This window comes from Carcharhinus amblyrhynchos, unplaced genomic scaffold (genome assembly GCF_965287045.1).
Source record: "Carcharhinus amblyrhynchos unplaced genomic scaffold, sCarAmb.v2.hapA chromosome_108, whole genome shotgun sequence".
NCBI classification, from domain to species: Eukaryota; Metazoa; Chordata; class Chondrichthyes; order Carcharhiniformes; family Carcharhinidae; genus Carcharhinus; species Carcharhinus amblyrhynchos.
In genome coordinates this window covers 399,030-421,235 of record NW_027649848.1, presented here as the reverse complement: position 1 = coordinate 421,235, position 22,206 = coordinate 399,030, and the positions used below count along the sequence as shown (strand labels likewise).

At 47.0% G+C, this 22,206-nt stretch overlaps 1 protein-coding gene across 1 annotated transcript in view; it reads right to left on the bottom strand.

Moving 5' to 3' along the window:
- The window catches only part of LOC145338611 (uncharacterized), a 48,108-nt gene extending 27,412 nt beyond the window's left edge, over window positions 1–20,696 (bottom strand). The window contains exons 1-3 of the mRNA XM_080182990.1: window positions 20,599–20,696; window positions 20,115–20,282; window positions 6,863–6,912 (exon numbers count right to left, since the gene is read on the bottom strand). Coding sequence (XP_080039116.1) covers window positions 6,863–6,912; window positions 20,115–20,282; window positions 20,599–20,696 — 316 coding nt within the window. The remainder of the gene's footprint in view (window positions 1–6,862; window positions 6,913–20,114; window positions 20,283–20,598) is intronic.
- Window positions 20,697–22,206: the final 1,510 nt, after the last annotated feature.

Genomic DNA, 22,206 nt, shown 5'->3' with positions numbered 1-22,206 from the left:
TTTTCCCCCTCTCTACTCGGACCATCCACATTCTGAATGACAAATCCGTCCGGAATACATTCAACAAATTTCTCTCCATCCAAACCTTTCATATTATGGTTGTCCCAGCCGATGTTGGGAATGTTAAATTCCCCTATTATTAGCATCCTATTTTTTCTTGGAGCTATCTGCAATTCTCTTACATATGAAAGTAATAGGGTAATTGTCATGGGGGACTTTAACTTTACTAATATTGATTGGAATTACATAAGAACATAAGAACATAAGAAATAGGAGCAGGAGTAGGCCATCTAGCCCTTCGAGCCTGCCCCGCCATTCAATAAGATCATGGCTGATCTGCTGTGGCTCAGTTCCACTTTCCCGCCCTCTCCCCATAACCCTTAATCCCCTCTCTTATCAAGAACCCATCAACCCGCTTCTTAAAAATATTTAGCGAGGCAGCCTCCACCACTTCAACGGGCAGAGAATTCCAGAGATTCACCACCCTTTGAGTGAAGAAGTTCCTCCTCAACTCCGTTCTAAACCGCCTCCCCTTTATCTTGAGGCTGTGCCCCCTTGTCCTACTGTCTTTTTTGAGCGGGAAGAGTCTCTCCACCTCTATCCTATCCATCCCATTCATCATCTTCTACGTCTCAATGAGATCTCCCCTCATTCTTCTAAACTCTAACGAGTACAAGCCTAGTTTATTCAGCCTCTCCTCATAGCTCAATCCCCTCAACTCCGGTATCAGCCTAGTAAACCTCCTCTGCACTCCCTCCAGGGCCAAAATATCCTTGCGCAGGTGCGGCGCCCAAAACTGCACACAGTACTCCAGCTGCGGCCTCACCAATGCCCTATACAGCTGCAGCAAGACCTCCCTACTTTTATATTCAATCCCCCTCGCTATGAAGGCCAGCATCCCATTCGCCTTCCTGACCACCTGCTGCACCTGCAAGCTGGGTGATTGCAGAGCCTCTGGCTCTGATCTTCAGGTCATCGTTGGTCTCTGGTATAGTACCGGAAGATTGGAGGACAGCGAATGTTGTCCCATTGTTTAAGAAGGGGAACAGAGACTTCCCTGGGAATTATAGGCCGGTGAGTCTTACTTCTGTTGTGGGCAAGGTTTTAGAAAGAATTATTAAGGATAGGATTTATAGTTATTTGGAGAGTAATGAATTGATTGGAGATAGTCAGCATGGTTTTGTAGCGGGTAGGTCATGCCTTACGAACCTTATTGAGTTCTTTGAGAATGTGACCAAAGAGGTGGATAGGGGTAAGGCAGTTGACGTGGTATATATGGATTCTAGTAAGGCGTTTGTAAAGGTTCACCATGGTAGGCTTCTGCAGAAAATGCAGATGTATGGGATTGGGGGTAATCTAGGTACTTGGATCAGGAATTGGCTAGCAGATAGGAGACAGAGGGTGGTGGTTGATGGTGAATATTCATCATGGAGTTCGGTTACGAGTGGTGTGCCTCAGGGATCTGTTTTGGGGCCACTGCTGTTTGTAATTTTTATTAATAATCTGGATGAGGGTATAGTTGGGTGGATTAGTAAGTTTGCTGATGACACCAAAGTCGGAGGTCTGGTAGATTGTGAGGAAGGGTGTCATAGTTTGCAGGGTGACTTAGACAGGTTGCAGAGCTGGGCCGAGAGGTGGCGGATGGAGTTTAATGCGGAGAAGTGTGAGGTAATTCATTTCGGTAGGAGTAACAGATGTGTTGAGTATAGGGCTAACGGGAGGACTTTGAATAGTGTGGAGGAGCAGAGGGATCTAGGTGTATGTGTACATAGATCCCTGAAAGTTGGGAATCAAGTAGATAAGGTTGTTAAGAAGGCATACGGTGTCTTGGCGTTTATTGGTAGGGGGATTGAATTTAGGAGTCAAAGCGTCATGTTGCAACTGTACACAACTCTGGTGCGGCCGCACTTGGAGTACTGTGTGCAGTTCTGGTCCCCACATTACAGGAAGGACGTGGAGGCTTTGGAGAGGGTGCAGAGGAGGTTTACCAGGATGTTGCCTGGTATGGAGGGGAGGTCCTATGAGGAGAGACTGAGGGATTTGGGGTTATTTTCGCTGGAAAGAAGGCGGCTAAGAGGGGATCTTATTGAAACTTATAAGATGATTAGAGGTTTAGATAGGGTGGATAGTGATGGCCTTTTTCCTCGGATGGAGAAAGTTAGCACGAGGGGGCATGGCTTTAAATTAAGGGGGGGTAGTTATAGGACGGATGTCAGGGGTAGGTTCTTTACCCAGAGGGTGGTGAGGGATTGGAATGCCCTGCCTGCTGCGGTTGTAAATGCGCCTAGTTTGGGGGCGTTTAAGAGATCTGTGGACAGGTTTATGGACGGAAAGGGATTGGTTTAGATTAGTGGGTCAGTGTTTTTTTTAAAAAACTGGTCGGCGCAACATCGTGGGCCGAAGGGCCTGTTCTGCGCTGTAATGTTCTATGTTCTATATTTCCTCTTTAATTTCTTGCTGACGTTTTGAAGGGCCGACAGTTTCAAACCCTTTCTAAGTGACTCCCCACTTCTTATTTCTCAGTTCATCCCATATAGACTCAGTGGGCGAACCCCGGATATATCCCCTCTCGGTACTGTTGTGATGTTCTCCTTAATCAAGAGTGTAACTCCATTCCCTCCCTTACATCCTGTTCTATATTTGCTGCAGCATCTGTACCCTGGAACATTAACTAGTCAGTCCCGTCCTTCCAACGAACAAAGAAGAAAGAGCACAGGAACAGGCCCTTTTGCTTCCAAACTGAACTGACTCCGCTCCCCAACTTAACTGAAACCCAATATCTTTCCACGCTCAAAACCCTATATTTTTATCTCATTCATGAATTCATCAAGACTCGCCTTAAAAACCATTACCGTATCCGCTTCCACTCCCTCCCCCGGCAGCGAGTTCCAGGCATCCACCACCCTCTGTGTAAAAATCTGCCTCTATATCTTCTTTAAACCTTGCCCCTCGCACCTTCAATCTGTGCCCCCTGGTAATTGACTCTTCCACCCTGAAAAAAAAACTTCTGATGATCCACTCTGCTTGTACCTCTCATAATCTTATGGATTTCGATCAGGTCTCCCCTCAACCTCACCGTTCCAGTGAGAACAAAACACATTTCTCCAACCTTTCCTCATAGCTAATGCCCTCCATACCAGGACAACATCCTGGTAAATCTTTTCTGTACCCTCTCCAAAGCCCCTACATCATTTTGGAAGTGTGGTGATCAGAATTAAAAATGATATTTCAACTGTGGCCTCACTAAGGTTCTATAAAGCTGCAACATGACTTGCCAATTTTGAAACTCAATGCCCCAGCCGATGAAGGCAAGCATGCTGGTTACCTTCTTGGCTATCTTCTTCACCTGCATTTCCACTTTGCGACCTGTGCGCCTGTCATCCCAGATCCCTTTGTCTATCAATACTTTTATGTGTTTTGCCATTTAGTGTATTTTCCGCTCTGTATTAGATCTTCTAAAATTTATTGCCTCATGTTTTTCTGGATTGAACTCTGTCTGCCATCTCTCCACCCAAGTCTCTATCACTAGAGAAATAGGAGCAGGAGTTGGCCATCTAGCCCTTCGAGCCTGCCCCGCCATTCAATAAGATCATGGCTGATCTGAAGTGGATCAGTTCCACTTTCCCGCTTTCTCCCCTTAATTCCCCTGTCTATTAGAAACCTATCCACCTGCGTCTTAAATATATTCAGCGAGGCAGCCTCCACCACTTCAACGGGCAGAGAATTCTAGAGATTCACCACCCTTTGAGTGAAGAAGTTCCTCCTCAACTCCAATCTAAACCACCCCCCCCCCCTTATCTTGAGGCTGTGCCCTCTAGTCCTGCTGTCCTTTCTGAGTGGGAAGAATCTCTCTACCTCTACCCTATCCATCCCCTTCATTATCTTATACGTCTCTATCAGATCTCCCCTCATCCTTCTGAACTCCATCGAGTATAGACACAGTCTATTCAGCCTCTCTTCATAGTCCAACCCCCTCATCTCCAGACATTCTGAATGCAATTTGCAAAAAAATAGTACGTGTAAGTTACTAGGACTGGAACGTTTGAATTGTGTGCAAAAAAAAGAGGCTAGACCGGCTGAGTCTTGTTGTCCTGGAGCGTAGGGGATGTGGGATAAACTTATAGATATTTATAGAATTGTGAGGGTCATAATCAGGTCAATATCGAGGTTGTTTTTTTTAACCCCAGGGTAGGGAGTCCAATACTCGAGGGCACAGGATTAAGTTGAGAGTTGAATGATTTAAAAGGGATCCGAGAAGAAACTTTTAAACAAAGAAGGTGGCACTTTTGCGGAACGCGCTGCCAAGTGGCAGAGACAAGTAAAATGACAACTTTAAAGAAGACATTTGAACAGGTATATCGGTGGCAAAGGGTTAGAGGGATATGGGCTAAACAGAAGGAAATGGGAATAGTTCCGTTTAGGAAACCTGGTAGGCATGGATGGTTTGGGTCAAAGGGCCATTTTTCTTGCTATGATCCATCTCTATGATTCTAAATATACAGAAATAGAGTAACCAAGGGAAAGGGAAATGATCGGACAGACATCTCTCCATTCTCAGCTCACCTACAAAACATCTCGTTATGTTTTCTCTATAATGATGGAGAGAAAAAAAAACTATTTGGTGGCACATTAGGTTGAAGAATAATTTCCAAACCCTGAAGAACACAGATTTAGCAACAGAAGCAGTAGAAAACATTCAAGACTTACACAAAACTCTTTTATGACATATTTGAGCTTTAAGCACATGGGCTATTTCGGAAAAATTGTAAACATGTCGTTCTCTGAAACGTTGACCGACACCAACTTACATCTTAACTGGAAAGCCACCAATATCCTGGCTGGGAGTTTTGCGAGAGTGTTTCGGCAGGGTTTAAAAGAGAACAGTATGTCGATAGCCAAACTAGAGAGGGGGCTATACTGGAACCAAGTACTGGGGAATGAGCCTGGTCAGGTCGTCAAAGTTTCAATAGGGGAACATGTGGCAAATAGTGACCACACTTCTGTTAACTTTAGGATAGTAATGGACAAGGATGAGTGTTGTCCCACGGGTTGGGTACTGAATTGGGGGAAGGCTAACTATAGCCGGATTAGGCAGGATTTGGTGGCCGTTGATTGGGAGAGGCTGTTTGAGGGTAAATCCACGTCTGGCATGTGGAAGTCTTTTAAGGAGCAGTTGATGGGGCTGCAGGACAGGGATGCGCCTGTAAAAAGGAAGGATAGGAAAGGTAGGATTAGAGAGCAGCGGATAACCAGGGAAATTGAGGATCTGATCAGAAAGAAAAGAGAGGCGTACGTTAGATCCAGGCAGCTAAAAACAGATGGAGCTCTGGAGGAATACAGAGAGAGTAGGAAAGAACTCAAACAAGGAGTTAGAAGGGCAAAAAGAGGTCACAAAGTGTTCTTGACAGACAGGATTAAGGAGAATCCAAAGGCATTTTATTCATATGTTCGGAGAAAAAGAATTGTCAGGAAAAGGAAAACGGGCCTCTCAGGGAGAAAGGAGGGGAATTATGTTTCGAGTCCACGGGAACCCAGTTCCATCACGTGCTCAGTTATGCAAATTTGACAAACAAAGAGTGGTTTTTGGAGATGAGAGATTTGGATAAATAAACAATTGTTTTCAGAGTAATTTATCCAATACATCCTCATAAAGTATGCAAATAGAAGAAAGGCAGAGAGACAGCCAGAGATAAAGAGGGAGATAAATGTGTTGAGGGAAAGAAGCTGTGATACGTGAACCTGCATCCTCTCTCGGGAACAACGATGTGTCATTATATAACACACAAGGAAATAATTAGATCATAGAAACCCTACAGTGCAGGAAGAGACCCTTCGAGTCTGCACCGAACACAATCCCACCCAGAGCCTGTCCCATATCCCTATGTATTATACCCACTAATCCCTCCAACCTACACATCCCTGGAGACTAAGGGGCAACTTCTTAGCACGGCCAATCAACCTAACCCGCACACCTTTGGACTGTAGGGGGAAACTGGAGCGCCCGGAGGAAAACCATGCAGACATGGGGAGAATGTGCAAACTCCACACAGACAGTGACCCAAGCCGGGAATCGAACCCAGGGCCCTGGAGCTGTGAAGCAGGAGTGCTAACCCACTGTGCTACCGTGCCGCCCATCGCCTTTACCTATTAACGTGTTTTTTCAACGTCTGTGAGGGACGCTGCTGAGGGAAATATTGCGTGTGCTCCAAAGGCAGCAAATATTAACAGATCTAATGACATTTAATGTATTTTCAAAACACCCACACTTTTCCATGTTTCTCCAAACTGATCTCCCTGAAAATCTTTGGGAAGAAAAGAAACATGGAATGTAAGAGCAGGAGACGGCGTTTTAGCCCAATGATCCAAAGTTCATTCCGATCAAGGCTGATTATCTCACTGAATCAACTCTCCCCGCTTTCCGCACATATCCTTTGATCCCCTTCTGCCCATGTGCTATATCTAACTGTTTCCTGAAAACATACAATATTCTGGCCTCAACTGTATTCTGTACTAATGAATTCCACGGACTGGTCGCTCTCTGGGAGGAGAAATTTCTCCTTCTTTCTGTGCTAAGCAGTTAACCCTCTGTATTTAGACTGTGACCCCTGGCTCTGGACACCTACACCATGGGGAACATCCTTCCTGCATCTGTCCTGCCTGGTTCTGTTAGGATTTTACAGTTTCCGATGAAATTCGCACCCCCCCTCCCACAAACTGCTTTTCTTCTGAGCTCCATCAGATGGTATCATTAACAACTCAATTTCTCCTCATCGGCTGGTCTATTTGAGTAGGAATGCAGCAAAGAAAGATTCCATTCTTGACAGTCAAAACATGACCACTCTGTGCAATGAAAATGACTCACCGAGGCAGACCAGAAACAGTAGCAGAGTCATCATCTCACTCGGTGACATTCTGGAAAGAGAAAGCAATATTCGTATGAGACAGATTGAAGTAGATGGGAGAGATGATTGGACAGTAAATAAGGATCTAAGTCTCAGTTAGAGAGTTATTTTTAGGAAAGAGTGAACCCTTTAAGTGTCCTTCAATCAAACTCTATCAGTAAGTATTTATTTCAAACCCTCCGCAGTGCCACTAACTAACACATGATTTACACACGACCTCACTGCGACAATGATAAGATTTGAACGTAATCTATTTGCATTTCCACGATGGTCACCGTTTATTTTATGTTCCAATTTTTTCCCTCCAGCTGACGTTGGTGCAATGCTGTCTTTCATAACTGAGTCTCCTGGCCAATGGAAAGTGAGAATGTCTGACCACATCAGAGGGTCGCTTCAGGTCACCCTCCTTCTGCTGTGATAGGCACCCGCATCATTTTCCAACACATGGCCATCGCTAAATAAATAAAACTGCACCACAACAGGACAGGCAGCACACACACGCCTGAGACTGTGACTAGTCACACACGTTTGAGTTTGTTATTACTGTTCCTTTTATCAGATCAAATGGAGAAAAGTAGACTATTCAGTCCATCGATGCTGTTTGTTTTTTATTTATTCACTTTCGAGGGCACTTTGCAGTGAAGCACATTGATGTGGATCTGCAGTCATGCAATGAGGTTATAAAGGTCAGTGGCCTCACTTCATATTCCTGCCTTTCACCCTTTTAACCTTAATAAGATTGTCGAACCAACACCGATCCATCTCAGATTTGTTTCGTTCAACTTATTTAGCGTCATCTACTGCTTTTGGAAGAAGGTCCCAAAATTCTACCACTCTTTTTGTCCAATGGTGCTTCCTAACAACTCTCCTGAACGCTCCCCCCCGCCCCCCCAATTTGTTGTCTGTGTCCCCTAATTCGAGAATCACCAACTATTGGCGCATTCTCTTCACTCACCCTCTCTTTCCCTTTTAGTTCCTTGGAAACGTCGAACAAATCACTATGTTACCTTTTGAATTCTAGCGAAAATAGACCTGATGTGTAAAAATCTCTCCTCATAATTAAACGCCTCAATTCTGTATGGTATTTTTGTAAACCTACACTCTCAGAGATAATATATCCTTCCTACCAGCCCAAATCTGCTCGCAATGACTCCGTGTGGTTTCTAACTTCTGCATCCTCATTCTCCAGACACATCTATATAAAGACTAGCATTCAGCTTACTCTCTTGATTACATTCTTCCCCTGTACATGGCATCTTAAATATCTCTGCAGTTGAAACTCAAAATCTCAATGGACATCCATCGTATTGAACTTCATTCCATTAGACAGAAAGTAAACCTGTAATTTTTGGTGCAAAATAACCTTGCACTTGCATCAATTAAACATTTACCTGCCACAGCTTTGCTCATGTATGTTGTCCATTCATATACCCTAGCAATTTTATGCTACTATCTATGCTGTCCAAAAAAAAGGCTAACAAAAAGTTGTCATCAGTTTGTGATACACCACTTTATACGCAAGGAGAAAAGTCATTAACAGGAAAGCTGATGAACAACTGTTTCCCTAATATACACCTTTGTGGACACCACTGTTCAGGCCCCATTAATTTCAGTACCTACTCAAGATCATTACTTTGTGTCGCCTGTCACTCAACCATTTTCACAGTCACGGCAGCAATTTTCCCTCAAATCCGTCAACCTCTGCCTCAGTTAAAGTTCTCTCATGTAGGAGCTTATCAAAGGCTTTTTGGAAGTCCGTATGGACAATAACCAGAGACAATGTTCTGCCCGCTACGTCAGACATCTCAACAAAAGGAAACAGTCAGCGAGGTTTTCCAGACCTGATTTCTCCGTCAGGAACATATTCTGGCTCTCTCTGATTAAATGAAAAAAAAACCCATCCTTCATTGTAGACTCCCAACAATTTCCAAACATTAGGCTAGCTGGTCTGTAATTCCCTTGATAAATTGTTTTGCCTTCCTTCAAAAACCTTGTAAAATGCCAGGTTGCTTACCAAACCCTTTTAGTGAAGTGTCACTGCGTGAGATACAATGTTTTCTTTCCTCTAGTTGCTTCTTCCTCAATGCCAGATAAAATCTGCTGTGAGGGATGTCAACCCTGTGGGACCACGCCTTGCAACCACGTACTAATCATGTGCTACTGCTGCTGGTGTTGTACCCGGCACACAGTCCGTTTCTAACCCTTAGAAGATGGCCAAGTAACTGAGATTCATCTCCTTGTCAGCACACGAATATTTATTCACGCACACAGTCAACACAAGTTAATTACAGAATATTCAAGTTCAAGTTCAATACCAGTCATTCAATGAAGTTTTGTTTGCCTGAGAAGTACCCTTGCAGACATTGGCCTACACCTGTCTCCGGAGTCTGCTGCAGAGTCTGATCCCGCAGTCTGGTCTGATACTTTGGATTTTGTTTTCCTTCTGTCTTTAGGGCGGATCTCTCATCATGCTTGTCGTTGCGGGTAGTTGGTGCCGTTTCTGTCTTTCTTTGGAGAATTGAAAGAGAGATATTTGCACTGTCCAGCACATTTTCTGCCTCATTGTTTTCCAGCATTGTTTTATTTTGTTATTGCCAATCCATCGTTCGGTTCCACAAAGTCCAATCAGGTGCGGCCACACCCATCTCTGGCTGTGTATCCAACGTAAGAATTCTCACAACACCAGGTTAAAGTCCAACGGGTTTATTTGGTAGCAAATGCCACGAGCTTTCGGAGTGCAGCTCCTTCATCAGGTGTGTGGGAGATCTGTCCCAGATACAGGGCATTTCTGTTCCAGATCTCCCAGTGCTTGTGTTCTGTAAACAACCAGTTTGACCAGAAAATGTCCATTGTCCTTGTATTCGAAGCCTGCAGCCTGCTTATCTCTGTCCAATTTCTTTTGAGACTGTAGCCTGTCTCCTCCTGAACATAGAACACAGAGCACTACAGCACAAAATGGCCCTTTGGCCCACAAGTTGCGCTGATCATATCCCTACCTCCCAGGCCTATCTATCACGGCACGGTAGCACAGTGGGTTAGCACTGTTTCTTCACAGCGCCAGGGTCCTGGGTTCGATTCTCGGCTCGGGTCACTGTCTGTGTGGATTTTGCACATTCTCCTCGTGTCGGCGTGGGTTTCCTCCGGGTGCTCCGGTTTACTCCCACAGTCCAAAGATGTGCGGGTTAGTTTGATTGGCTCTGCTGAGAAATTGTCCCTTAGTGTCCAGGGTAGCGCGGGTAGAGGGATTCGTGGGTACGATATATAACGATATGGGGGTAGGGGCTGGGTGGGATTGTGTTCGGTGCAGACTCGATGGGCTGAAGGGCCTCTTTCTGCTCTGTAGGGTTCGATGATCTATAACCTTGTACTCATCCAGAAGTCTCTTAAATGACCCCAGCGAGTTTGTCTCCACGGCAGCCGATTGCACTCACTCACCACCCTGAACTTGTTCGCTTCTCACAAACATCACAACAAATGGCCATCGGAGATGCTTGGTTTTGGCCACAGGCAGCACTGCTGATTGGCTGAAAAATAACCATTTGAAATCTGCTCCGACATCCATGAAGAATGAACACATTGAGTTCGATAAATGTTTGAATCTGAACTGAAGTAGTCAGGACCCCGGACAATGTGAGGCAAAGGCTGTGTTGATCTGAGAAGAAAATGTGTCCATCATCCTGACCGTGACTGATTGTTTCTTCCCACATCACGGACGGGTCAAGTCGAACTTCCTGGGGGGAAGGGGATGTGGATGGAATGCCGTGGGGATGTCCAGTTTCTGCTTTCATTCCAGTTTTTATTCGCTCCAGAAAAAAAATAGTTCCGAGAATGAATCGTTTGCTCTTAGTTTGAATTCCAGAAACAAAATTGGTGATGTGTCAGAATTCCGTTTCATCGAGAACATTGAGAAAAGATCTGAAATCGACCGAAAAGAAACAAACTTTGTGGAAAGGCATTTTGAATGCAATTTGAAAAAAAAAGGACTTGTGAGTTACCAGGACTGGAACGTTTGAATTCTGTAAATAAAACAGGCTGGATCGGCTGATCCCTCCACTGACTGCTCACTCCCCTTCCCCTCTCCCATCCATTACTATTATGGGAGACTGCCACTGGGGTACTCTCTGGTACGTCACCCTGCTGACTTGTACCCTTCCTCAGTGTGACCCACGTGTCTTCCTCCCAAGCCCCCGGTGTGACCACCTGCCTATAACTTCGATCTAGTAATTTCTCGTTTTCCCTGACTGAACTGAGGTCATCGAGCCGCTGCTCCAGCTCCCTGACACAGTCTCTCAGGAGTTCCAGTTCCATGCACCCGGCACGGATACAGACTTCCGGGAGGGAAATCGTCTCTAGGAACTCCCACGTCCGACATCAAATGCCTCAAACTGGCCTCTCACTCATACATAGAACATAGAACATAGAACACTACAGCACAAACAGGCCCTCCAGCCCACAAGTTGCGCCTATCAAGCCATAGAACTATGTGTAACTTCCAAATCCATTCCATCCCATAAACTCATCCAGAAGTCTTTTAAAAGACCCCAGCGAGTTCCTGCCATTTCCTTTATAGAATTGGGATACAGTTACTGGGGGAAGCGTATGTCCCAGGTACTGGATGCCCGGGGTACTGGATGTCTCCGAGAGGGTAAGAAGCTTATTAAAAAAGGGAAGGTAATCAAATGATCTCATTGTACACATTGACGTCGATAGAAAGAACAAGGGTGTCCTACGAGAACAATTCAGGGATTTGGGTGCCAGGCTAAAAAGTAAGGCCTCTCGGGTACCAATCTCTGGACTGCTCCCAGTCCCTAGTGCTAGTGAGGCTAGGAACAGGGAGATTGTACAATCAAACACGTGATGAAAGGACTGGTGCAGGAGGGAGGGTTTCAAATTCACAGATCATTGGGAAGCCTTCAAGAAAGGATGGCACCTGTACAGAAAGAATGGTTTACATCTTAACTGGAAGGGCACCAATATCCTGGCTGGGAGTTTTGCTAGAGTGTTTCAGCAGGGTTTAAACTAATGTTGGGGGGGTGGGGTGGGGATCAGAACAGTAGGCCAGTAAGCATTGAGGCTGGGGTTGAGCTGGGGGCCAGAGCAAGGAGAGCTAAGAGGAACAGCATTCTGAAGGAGGATGAGCTGAGTGGGCCTGGAGGTCTGGAGTGTGTCTGCTTCAATGTAAGGAGTGTAACGGGTAAGACAGACAAACTTAGGGCCTTAATGCTTACGCGAAATTTGGATGTGGTGATGGAGACTTGGTTAATGAAGGAAAGGACTGGCAGCTGAACATTCCGGGGTATAAGTGTTTTAGACGAGACAGAGGAGGGGCTAAAAGAGGTGGGGGAGTAGCGGTATTAAATAGGGAGCATCTTACAGCGGTGCAGAGGGTGGACAAGTTAGAGGGTCATGTAATGAGTTGCTGTGGGTGGAGCTCAGAAACAGGAAGGGTGCAGTAACTATGCTGGGGATATACTACAGGCCACCCAACAGCCCACGGGAAGTGGAGGAACGGATATGTAAGGAGAGTCTGGATAGGTGCAGAAAAAATAGGGGCGTTGTAGTGGGAGACTTCAATGTCCCTGGTATAGGCCGGAAAGTGCTTAGGGCTGGGGGTCTGGACGGGGAGGACTTTGTAAAATGTGTAATGGAAGGTTCTTTGGAACAGTATGTCGATAGCCCAACTAGAGAGGGGGCTATACTGGACCCAGTACTGGGGAATGAGCCCTGTCAGGTCATCAAAGTTTCAGTAGGGGAACATGTGGCAAATAGTGACCACAATTCTGTTAACTTTAGGATAGTAATGGACAAGGATGAGTGTTGTCCTACAGGTAGGGTACTGAATTGGGGGAAGGCTAACTATAGCCGGATTAGGCAGGATTTGGTGGCCATTGATCGGGAGAGGCTGTTCGAGGGTAAATCCACGTCTGGCATGTGGGAGTCTTTTAAGGAGCAGTTGATGGGGCTGCAGGACAGGCATGCGCCTGTAAAAAGGAAGGATAGGAAAGGTAGGAATCGAGAGCCATGGGTAACCAGGGAAATTGAGGGTCTGATCAGAAAGAAAAGAGAGGCGTACGTTAGGTCCAGGCAGCTAAAAACAGATGGAGCTCTGGAGGAATACAGAGAGAGTAGGAAAGAACTCAAACAGGGAGTTAGAAGGGCAAAAAGAGGTCACGAAGTGTTCTTGACAGACAGGATTAAGGAGAATCCAAAGGCATTTTATTCATATGTTCGGAGAAAAAGAATTGTCAGGAAAAGGAAAACGGGCCTCTCAGGGAGAAAGGAGGGGAATTATGTTTCGAGTCCACGGGAACCCAGTTCCATCACGTGCTCAGTTATGCAAATTTGACAAACAAAGAGTGGTTTTTGGAGATGAGAGATTTGGATAAATAAACAATTGTTTTCAGAGTAATTTATCCAATACATCCTCATAAAGTATTCAAATAGAAGAAAGGCAGAGAGACAGCCAGAGATAAAGAGAGAGATAAATGTGTTGAGGGCAAGAAGCTGTGATACGTGAACCTGCATCCTCTCTCGGGAACAACGATGTGTCATTATATAACACACAAGGAAATAATTAGATCATAGAAAACCTACAATGCAGGAAGAGACCCTTTGAGTCTGCACCGAACACAATCCCACCCAGACCCTGTCCCATATCCCTGTGTATTATACCCACTAATCCCTCTAACCTACACATCCCTGGAGACTAAGGTGCAACTTCTTAGCACGGCCAATCAACCTAACCCACACATCTTTGTACTGTAGGAGGAAACCCATGCAGACACGGGGAGAATGTGCAAACTCCACACAGCCAGTGACCCGAGCCAGGAATCGAACCCAGGACCCTGGAGCTGTGAAGCAGCAGCGCTAATCGCTGTGTTACCGTGGTTAACATTAGCGCTAAATAGCACAAAGTCTCGGAAAATTGCACTCAGAATGACGCAGCAAAATCTAAATTGTAATATTAGATTTGGAAGGAATAGAATAAGAGAAACAAAAAAAGAACAGGAGAGAAGCTTTCGACCCTCAATCCTACTCCGCTGTTCATTATTATAATTTTTGAACATCTATCTCAGCACCATACTTCCGCATTCTCCACACACACATTGAGATACTGAGAGTCCCGGTACTTCCATCTTAAATATATTCAGTGATGCGGCCACCATGGATTATCGTGGGAGAGTATTCCACAGGTTCTCTGAGTGAAGACCGTCATTCTTATCTCAGTTCCAGAAGCCTACCCACATCCTGAGACCATGACACCATGTTCTAAGGGAATATATCTCCCTGTGTCCAGTCTGCTCAGGCCTGACAGTTATTTACATGATTCAATAAGATGCCTTTTTCATTCTAAATTCCAGCGGATAAGGCCCAGTGAATCCAACCTCTCCTCACGCAATAATCCCATTCTTCCAGAAATCAGACAGATGCATTCACGTGTGCGGAGAGTGTGAGGTTATCGACTTTGGCAGGAATAATAGTAGGAGCGATTAGTATTTAAAGGGCGAAAATCTGCAGCATGCTACGGTGCAGAGGGACCTGGGGGTCCTTGTGCACGAGTCGCAAAAACTCAGTCTGCAGGTGCAGCAGGTGATCAAGAAGGCGAATGGGATGCTGGCCTTTATAGCGAGGGGGATTGAATATAAAAGCAGGGAGGTCTTGCTGCAACTGTACGAGGTACTGGTGAGGCCGCAGCTGGAGTACTGTGTGCAGTTTTGGTCGCCGCACTTGCGCAAGGATATTTTGGCCTTGGAGGGAGTGCAGAGGAGGTTCACTAGGCTGACACCGAAGATGTACACTATTAAGGGCAGAAGTCTGAGTAGTGTTGAGGAGCAGAAGGATCTTGGGGTCCGGGTCCACAGGACTCTTAAATCGGTCTCGCAGGTGGAGGAGGTGGTCAAGAAGGCGTATGGTGTACTGGCCTTCATTAATCGAGGGATTGAGTTTAGGAGTCGGGAGGTAATGCTGGAACTTTATAAGACCCTTGTCAGGCCTCATTTGGAGTATTGTGCGCAGTTCTGGTCGCCTCACTATAGGAAAGATGTAGAAGCTATTGAAAGGGTGCAGAGGAGATTTACAAGGATGTTGCCTGGACTGGGAGGCATGCCTTATGAAGTTAGGTTGAGGGAGCTGGGACTCTTTTCCCTGGAGAGACGAAGGTTGAGAGGCGACCTGATAGAAGTTTACAAAATGTTGAGAGGAATAGATAGGGTGGATTCTCAGAGGCTATTTCCCCGGTTTGAAATGGTCGCTACGAGAGGACACAGATTTAAGGTGCGGGGAGGGAGGTTCAGAAGTGATGTTAGGGGTAAGTTTTTCACTCAGAGGGTGGTGAGTGAATGGAATCGGCTGCCGTCAGTGGTGGTGGAGGCGAACTCGCTGGGGTCTTTTAAAAGACTTCTGGATGAGTATATGGGGTTTAATGAGATTGAGGGTTATAGATAGGTCTGTAGGTTGGTAGGTGATGTGGTCGGCGCAACTTGTGGGCCGAAGGGCCTGTTTGTGCTGTAGTGTTCTATGTTCTATGTTCTATGAGGGGGTTGGACTATGAAGAGAGACTAAATAGACTGGGTCTGTACTCGTTGGAGTTTAGAAGGATGAGGGGGGGGTCTTATAGAGACGTACAAGATAATGAAAGCGATGGATAGGGTAGAGGGAGAGAGATTCTTGCCACTCAGAAAGGACAGCAGGACTAGAGGGCACAGCCTCAAGAGAAGTGGGAGGGGGGGTGCAGTTTAGATTGGAGTTGAGGAGGAACTTCTTCACTCAAAGGGTGGTGAATCTCTGGAATTCTCTGCCCGTCGAAGTGGTGGAGGCTGCCTCGCTGAATATTTTTAAGAAGCGGGTTGATGGGTTCTTGATAAGAGAGGGGATTAAGGGTTATGGGGAGAGGGTGGGAAAGTGGAACTGAGCCACGACAGATCAGCCATGATCTTATTGAATGGCGGGGCAGGCTCGAAGGGCTAGATGGCCGACTCCTGCTCCTATTTCTTATGTTCTTATGTTCCAACGTCTCATTGTGTTTCTTTCTTCGAAGGATATGATGCTGTTTTAAGTCAGGCCACACCTCATTAAACAGCTGTGTTTGCACTCCGGCAATCGTATGATTTAAAATGCACTGAAATCTCAGATCCGCCACACAATGCCTTTATTGGAATGGAGATTGTATATTTAAAAATAAAATAATTACATTGCTAATTTCAGAGGCATTTGTCTTGCCATAGCTACTTTTGAACGGGAGTTTAAATTATTCCTTGACGCATTGCTTGAACAAACTGCACCCGTTACTCGTCATAATCCAGGTGGCAAATTGACACAAATGTTGGCAGTGCTGCCTCACAGTGCCAGGGACACGGCATCGATTCCCAGCTTGGGTCACTGCCTGTGCGGAGTCTGCACATTCTCCCCGTGTCTAAGTTCCCTCTGGGTGCCCCGGTTTCCTCCCACAGTCTGAAAGACATGTTTATCGATTCGTTAGCCATGTTGAATTCTTCCCTCAGTCTTACTGAACAGACACTGGGGTTGCTGGCGATTTACGTCATCACTTTATTGCAGTGTCAAAAAAAACTTCCATTCAACGGTAACTCACGTGTTCCAATACCAAAGAACAAAGAACAAAAACAGCCCGGGAAACAGGCCCTTCGGCCCAACGAGCCCGCGCCACCATTTTAACATTACCAGTCCCCCCCTCCACCCATGACCCTTATCTATTGCTTATGGCATTCCACATTGAGGGAAACTAATTTAGGGACAATTTATTACCTCCAATCAGTCTAAATAGTACATCTTTGGGGTGTGGGAGGAAACTGGAGCACCCGGAGAAAACCCACGCAAGCACGGGGAGAATGCGCAAACTCCCACAGACACCGGCCCAAATCCATGTGTCTGCACAGCAATCAGTGATAGTCACTGAGCTGTCGTCTTGCCCAGTATCTGGTCCAGTTTAAGTACACACTAACGACATGAAGCACTAGGCCACTCTCGAACATTCAAGAGCAGCCCTAGTACGACCCATCGCGTGTATGCCCCTCGTTGGACAACAAGGCGGCATAGTCATCAGTGATCCTAGCGTGTATGCCTCAACAACTTTGCTTGGGGGTGCATTCCCAGCCCCCAGCACCATCTGTGTAAAAATACGTCCTCCGTATATCTGTATTGTACATTTCCCAGCCCCCACCCCCTCCCACTTCTCTTCAACTTGCGACCCCTTCTGTTTGTCATTTCTGACCTGGGGGAAAAAGAAACTTCCACTTGTTCACCCGATCCATGCCCTTCATAATTTTACAAACCCCAGTTGGGTTGTTCCTCAACCTCTGCCTTTCCAGGGAAAATGACACGAGTTAACTCAATCCCAGCTCATTGTGAAAACCCTCCACACCAGGCGATGTCCTGGTGAACCTTTTAGAGTCACAGTCGGAGAGAGGTTTACAGCATGGGGATTGAATTTAGGAGTCGCAGCGTCATGTTGCAACTGTACACAACTCTGGTGCGGCCGCACTTGGAGTATTGTGTGCAGTTCTGGTCCCCACATTACAGGAAGGATGTGGAGGCTTTGGAGAGGGTGCAGAGGAGGTTTACCAGGATGTTGCCTGGTATGGAGGGGAGGTCCTATGAGGAGAGACTGAGAGATTTGGGGTTGTTTTCGCTGGAAAGAAGGCGGCTAAGAGGGGATCTTATTGAAACATATAAGATGATTAGAGGTTTAGATAGGGTGGATGGTGATAGCCTTTTTCCTCGGATGGAGAAAGCTAGCGCGAGGGGGCATGGCTTTAAATTAAGGGGGGGTAGTTATAGGACGGATGTCAGGGGTAGGTTCTTTACCCAGAGGGTGGTGAGGGATTGGAATGCCCTGCCTGCTGCAGTTGTAAATGCGCCTAGTTTGGGGGCGTTTAAGAGATCTGTGGATAGGTTTATGGACGAGAAGGGATTGGTTTAGATTAGTGGGTTAGTGTTGTTTTTTTTAAAAGCTGGTCGGCGCAACACCGTGGGCCGAACGGCCTGTCCTGCGCTGCACTGTTCTATGTTCTATGTAGGTCTGTCACCCCAACTTGTCCATTTTGTCCTGTTTCTTAAACCTCTAAATTAAACTAAATTAAATAAACTGACCCCCCCTCAGAGACTGGACACTCTGTATTCTAACAAACTGACCCCCCCCCCCCCCTCAGAGACTGGACACTCAGTATTCTAACAAACTGACCCCCCCCCCTCAGAGACTGGACACTCTGTATTCTAACAAACTGACTCCCCCTCAGAGACTGGACACTCTGTATTCTAACAAACTGACCCCCCCTCAGAGACTGGACACTCTGTATTCTAACAAACTGACCCCCCCTCAGAGACTGGACACTCTGTATTCTAACAAACTGACCCCCCCTCAGAGACTGGACACTCTGTATTCTAACAAACTGACCCCCCCTCAGAGGCTGAACTGTCAAGATCCGGTATCGTGGTCCCATCTACTGGGTCCCCCTGCGGATGATGAGTTCAAACTCCACCCCGATATGGCCCCATATCCATCACAAAACTAATCCCACTGCCCCCGCTCTCTCGCCATAGCCCTGTATCAATCCCCAAACTAATCCCACTGCCCCCGCTCTCTCGCCATAGCCCTGTATCAATCCCCAAACTAATCCCACTGCCCCGCTCTCTCCCCACAGCCCTGTATCAATCCCCAAACTAATCCCACTGCCCCCCCCACACTCTCCCCATAGCCCTGTATCAGTCCCCAAACTAATCCCACTGCCCCGCTCTCTCCCCATAGCCCTGTATCAATCCCCAAACTAATCCCACTGCCCCGCTCTCTCCCCATAGCCCTGTATCAATCCCCAAACTAATCCCACTGCCCCGCTCTCTCCCCATAGCCCTGTATCAATCACTAAACTAATGCCACTGCCCCCCCCACACTCTCCCCATAGCCCTGTATCAGTCCCCAAACTAATCCCACTGCCCCGCTCTCTCCCCATAGCCCTGTACCAATCCCCAAACTAATCCCACTGCCCTGCTCTCTCCCCATAGCCCTCCACCAATCCCACTCTCTCCCCATAGCCCTGTATGAATCCCCAAACTAATCCCACTGCTCCTGCTCTCTGCACGTAGCCCTGTACCAATCCCCAAACTAACTCCCTCTAACCGACACATTTTGGACAAATTGGAAATTTTAGCATGGCCAATCCACCTAACCTACACATCTTTGGACACTGAGGCGCAATTCAGCATGTCCAACCCACCAAATCCACATGATTTTAAGCACTAATGGACAATTTAGCATGGCCAATCCACCCTTACCTGCACATCTTTGGACTGTGGACGGAAACTGGAACATCAGGTTGAAACCCACGGTGAGAATATACAAACTCCACACAGACAGTGACCCAAGATGTGAATCGAAGCTCGGTCCCTGGTGCTGTGAGGCAGAAGTTCTGATTACTGCCCTCCTGGTTTGAGGGTAAGGGGGTAAACCTTTGAGTACAGGAGAAGGGATGTGTTGTAGCAATTACACAGGGTCTTGGTGAGGCCACAGATAGAGTATTGTGTGCAGTTTCAGTGTATTTATCTGAGGTAGGATGTCCTTGCTATAGAGGGGGTACAGTGGAGGTTTACCAGACTGATTCCTGCGACGGCAGGTCCCTCATACAAAGAGAGACTGAGTCGGTGAGGATTATATTCACTGGAGTTTAGACGAGTGAGAGGGGAGCTGATAGAAACTTATAAAATTCTAACAGGGTTAGACAGGGTAGATTCAGAAAGAATGTTCCCGATGGTGGGGGGGGAGTCCAGAACCGGGGTGGGGGGGACTCTCAGTTTGAGGATAAGGGGTGAACCTTTTAGGGACTGAGGTGAGGGAGAAATGTCTTCACCCAGAGGGTGGGGAATGTGTGGAATTGATTCCCACAGAAAGGAGTCGGGGATAAAACGATGTGAGATTTCAGGAAGGAATTAGATTTCACTCTTGGGGCTGAAGGGATGGAGGGATATCGGGGGGGGGAAGCCGGGGATTTGGATATAGAATTGGATGATCAGCCATGATGGTAATGAATGGGTGGGCAGATTGGAAGGGCTGAGTGGTCTCCTGCTGCTTGTAGTTTGTGTGCTGAGGGTGGAGAGGAGAGGAGTGCAGAGCAGGGAGCAGCACTGCAGCTTCTTTCCCTCCCATTGAAACTGGGACCATTGCTCCATCTGCTGCATCATCCCAAGCACAGCCACTGACCTCACTGCGCCTGCGCACTCCCGCCGGCCATATTGGATTGTCCCCCGAGCTGAAAGAGACCGGCGGCGGCCATCTTGGGTTGCCAGGGGAGACGCTGGGCCGCCATCTTGGGTTGCCAGGCGACGGCGGGGCTGCGTCCATCTTGCCCCTCCCGCACATGCGCACACTTGAACCTGTTGAATGCGGTGTATTTTATAAACAGGATGATTCTTTTTCACCTCCTCCCCCCCAAGGACAGGACTTTTGCTCCCTTTAGCGGCCTTAATTCTCAATTTTCAATTATTATTGTGATTTTATTAACTTTTGAACTGTGCGGCACTCTCTGGAAGAAGGGGCGGCACATGCGCAGTTCTGACTTGGGTTTTTAATATTCTTTTTATTCAAATTACATTTTAATTTAAATTAAATACACTCCCTTTCTGCCTTTCTCCTTTTTTTCCCCTTCTTTATTACCTTTAAATGCAAGGAACGGCTCGGCGGTGACCTCACGGCAATATGGCGGAGGCGCCGGGGTGGTTTGGTGACCTCACGGCAATATGGCGACGGGGCGGAGCTCCCGTGACGTCACGGCAATATGGCGGGGGCATGACCGCTGGTGATGTCCCGGCAAGATGGCGGCTCCACGCCACAGGGACCCGGATGTTGCCGCCAACGAGCAGCGGGTGCAGGCCAAGAGGGACTGCTGGAAGGAGCCGGGCAGCGACCCCTGGCAGCCAGGCGGGGAAACAGCAGCATTTCTGATCTGGGCGTCTCTGCTCCATCATGTGGAGATGCTGGGGTTGGACTGAGGCCATCACAGTCAGAAGTCTCACAACACCAGATGAGGACGCACTTTGAGTATTGTGTGCAGTTTTCGTTTTCCTGCCTGAGGAAGGGCATCCTTGCGATTGAGGGAGTACAGGGTAGGTTTGCCTGACTGATTCCTGGAATGGGATGACTGACGTACCAAGGCAGCTTGGTTCGACTGAGATTGTGCTCACTGGAAGTTAGATCTTTCTCTACACCCTAACGATGACTGAAACACTCCATTCTGAGCTCTCTCGTTTCCTGCTTTCTGACCACTACAAAAGGGAGGTCTTGCTGCAACTGTACAGGGCACTGGTGAGGCCGCAGCTGGAGTACTGTGTGCAGTTTTGGTCTCCTTATTTGCAAAAGGGTATATTGGCCTTGGAGGGAGTGCAGAGAAGGTTCACCAGCCTGATACTGGAGATGATTAAGGGGGGGTAGCTACAGGACGGATGTCAGGGGTAGGTTCTTTACCCAGCGGGTGGTGAGGGATTGGAATGCCCTGCCTGCTGCAGTTGTAAATGCGTCTAGTTTGGGGGCGTTTAAGAGATCTCTGGATAGGTTTATGGACGAAAAGGGATTGGTATAGGCTAGTGGGTCATTGTTTTTGTAACTGGTCGGCGCAACATCGTGGGCCGAAGGGCCTGTTCTGCGCTGTAATGTTCTATGTTCTATGTTCTATGTTCTATGAGGGGGTTGGCTTACGAGGCAAGATTAAATAGATTGGGTCTGTACTTGTTGGAGTTTAGAAGGCTGAGGGGGGATTTTATAGAGACTTACAAGATAATGAAAGGGATGGATAGGGTAGAGGTAGAGAGATTCTTCCCGCTTAGAAAGGAAACCAGAACTAGAGGGCACAGCCTCAAAATAAGGGGGGAGCAGTTTAGAACGGTGTTGAGGAGGAACTTCTTCACTCAAAGGGTGGTGAATCTCTGGAATTCTCTGCCCGTTCAGGTGGTGGAGGCTACCTCATTGAATATATTTAAGTCACGGGTAGATAGGTTTCTGATAGACAAGGGAATTAAGGATTATGGGGAGAAAGCTGGAAAGTGGAACTGATCCACTTCAGATCAGCCCTGATCTTATTGAATGGCGGGGCAGGCTCGAAGGGCTAGATGGCCTACTCCTGCTCCTATTTCTTATGTTCTTAATTTGTCAGTATATCGCGTAAGAAACAATCATTTTCACCGTGTTCTATAATCGTGACAATAATACATCATTTGGCGATGATCTTTGCATCGTCGATGGAGACGGGAGAGGTTCCGGAGGATTGGAGGATTGCGGATGTGGTTCCTATTTTCAAGAAAGGGA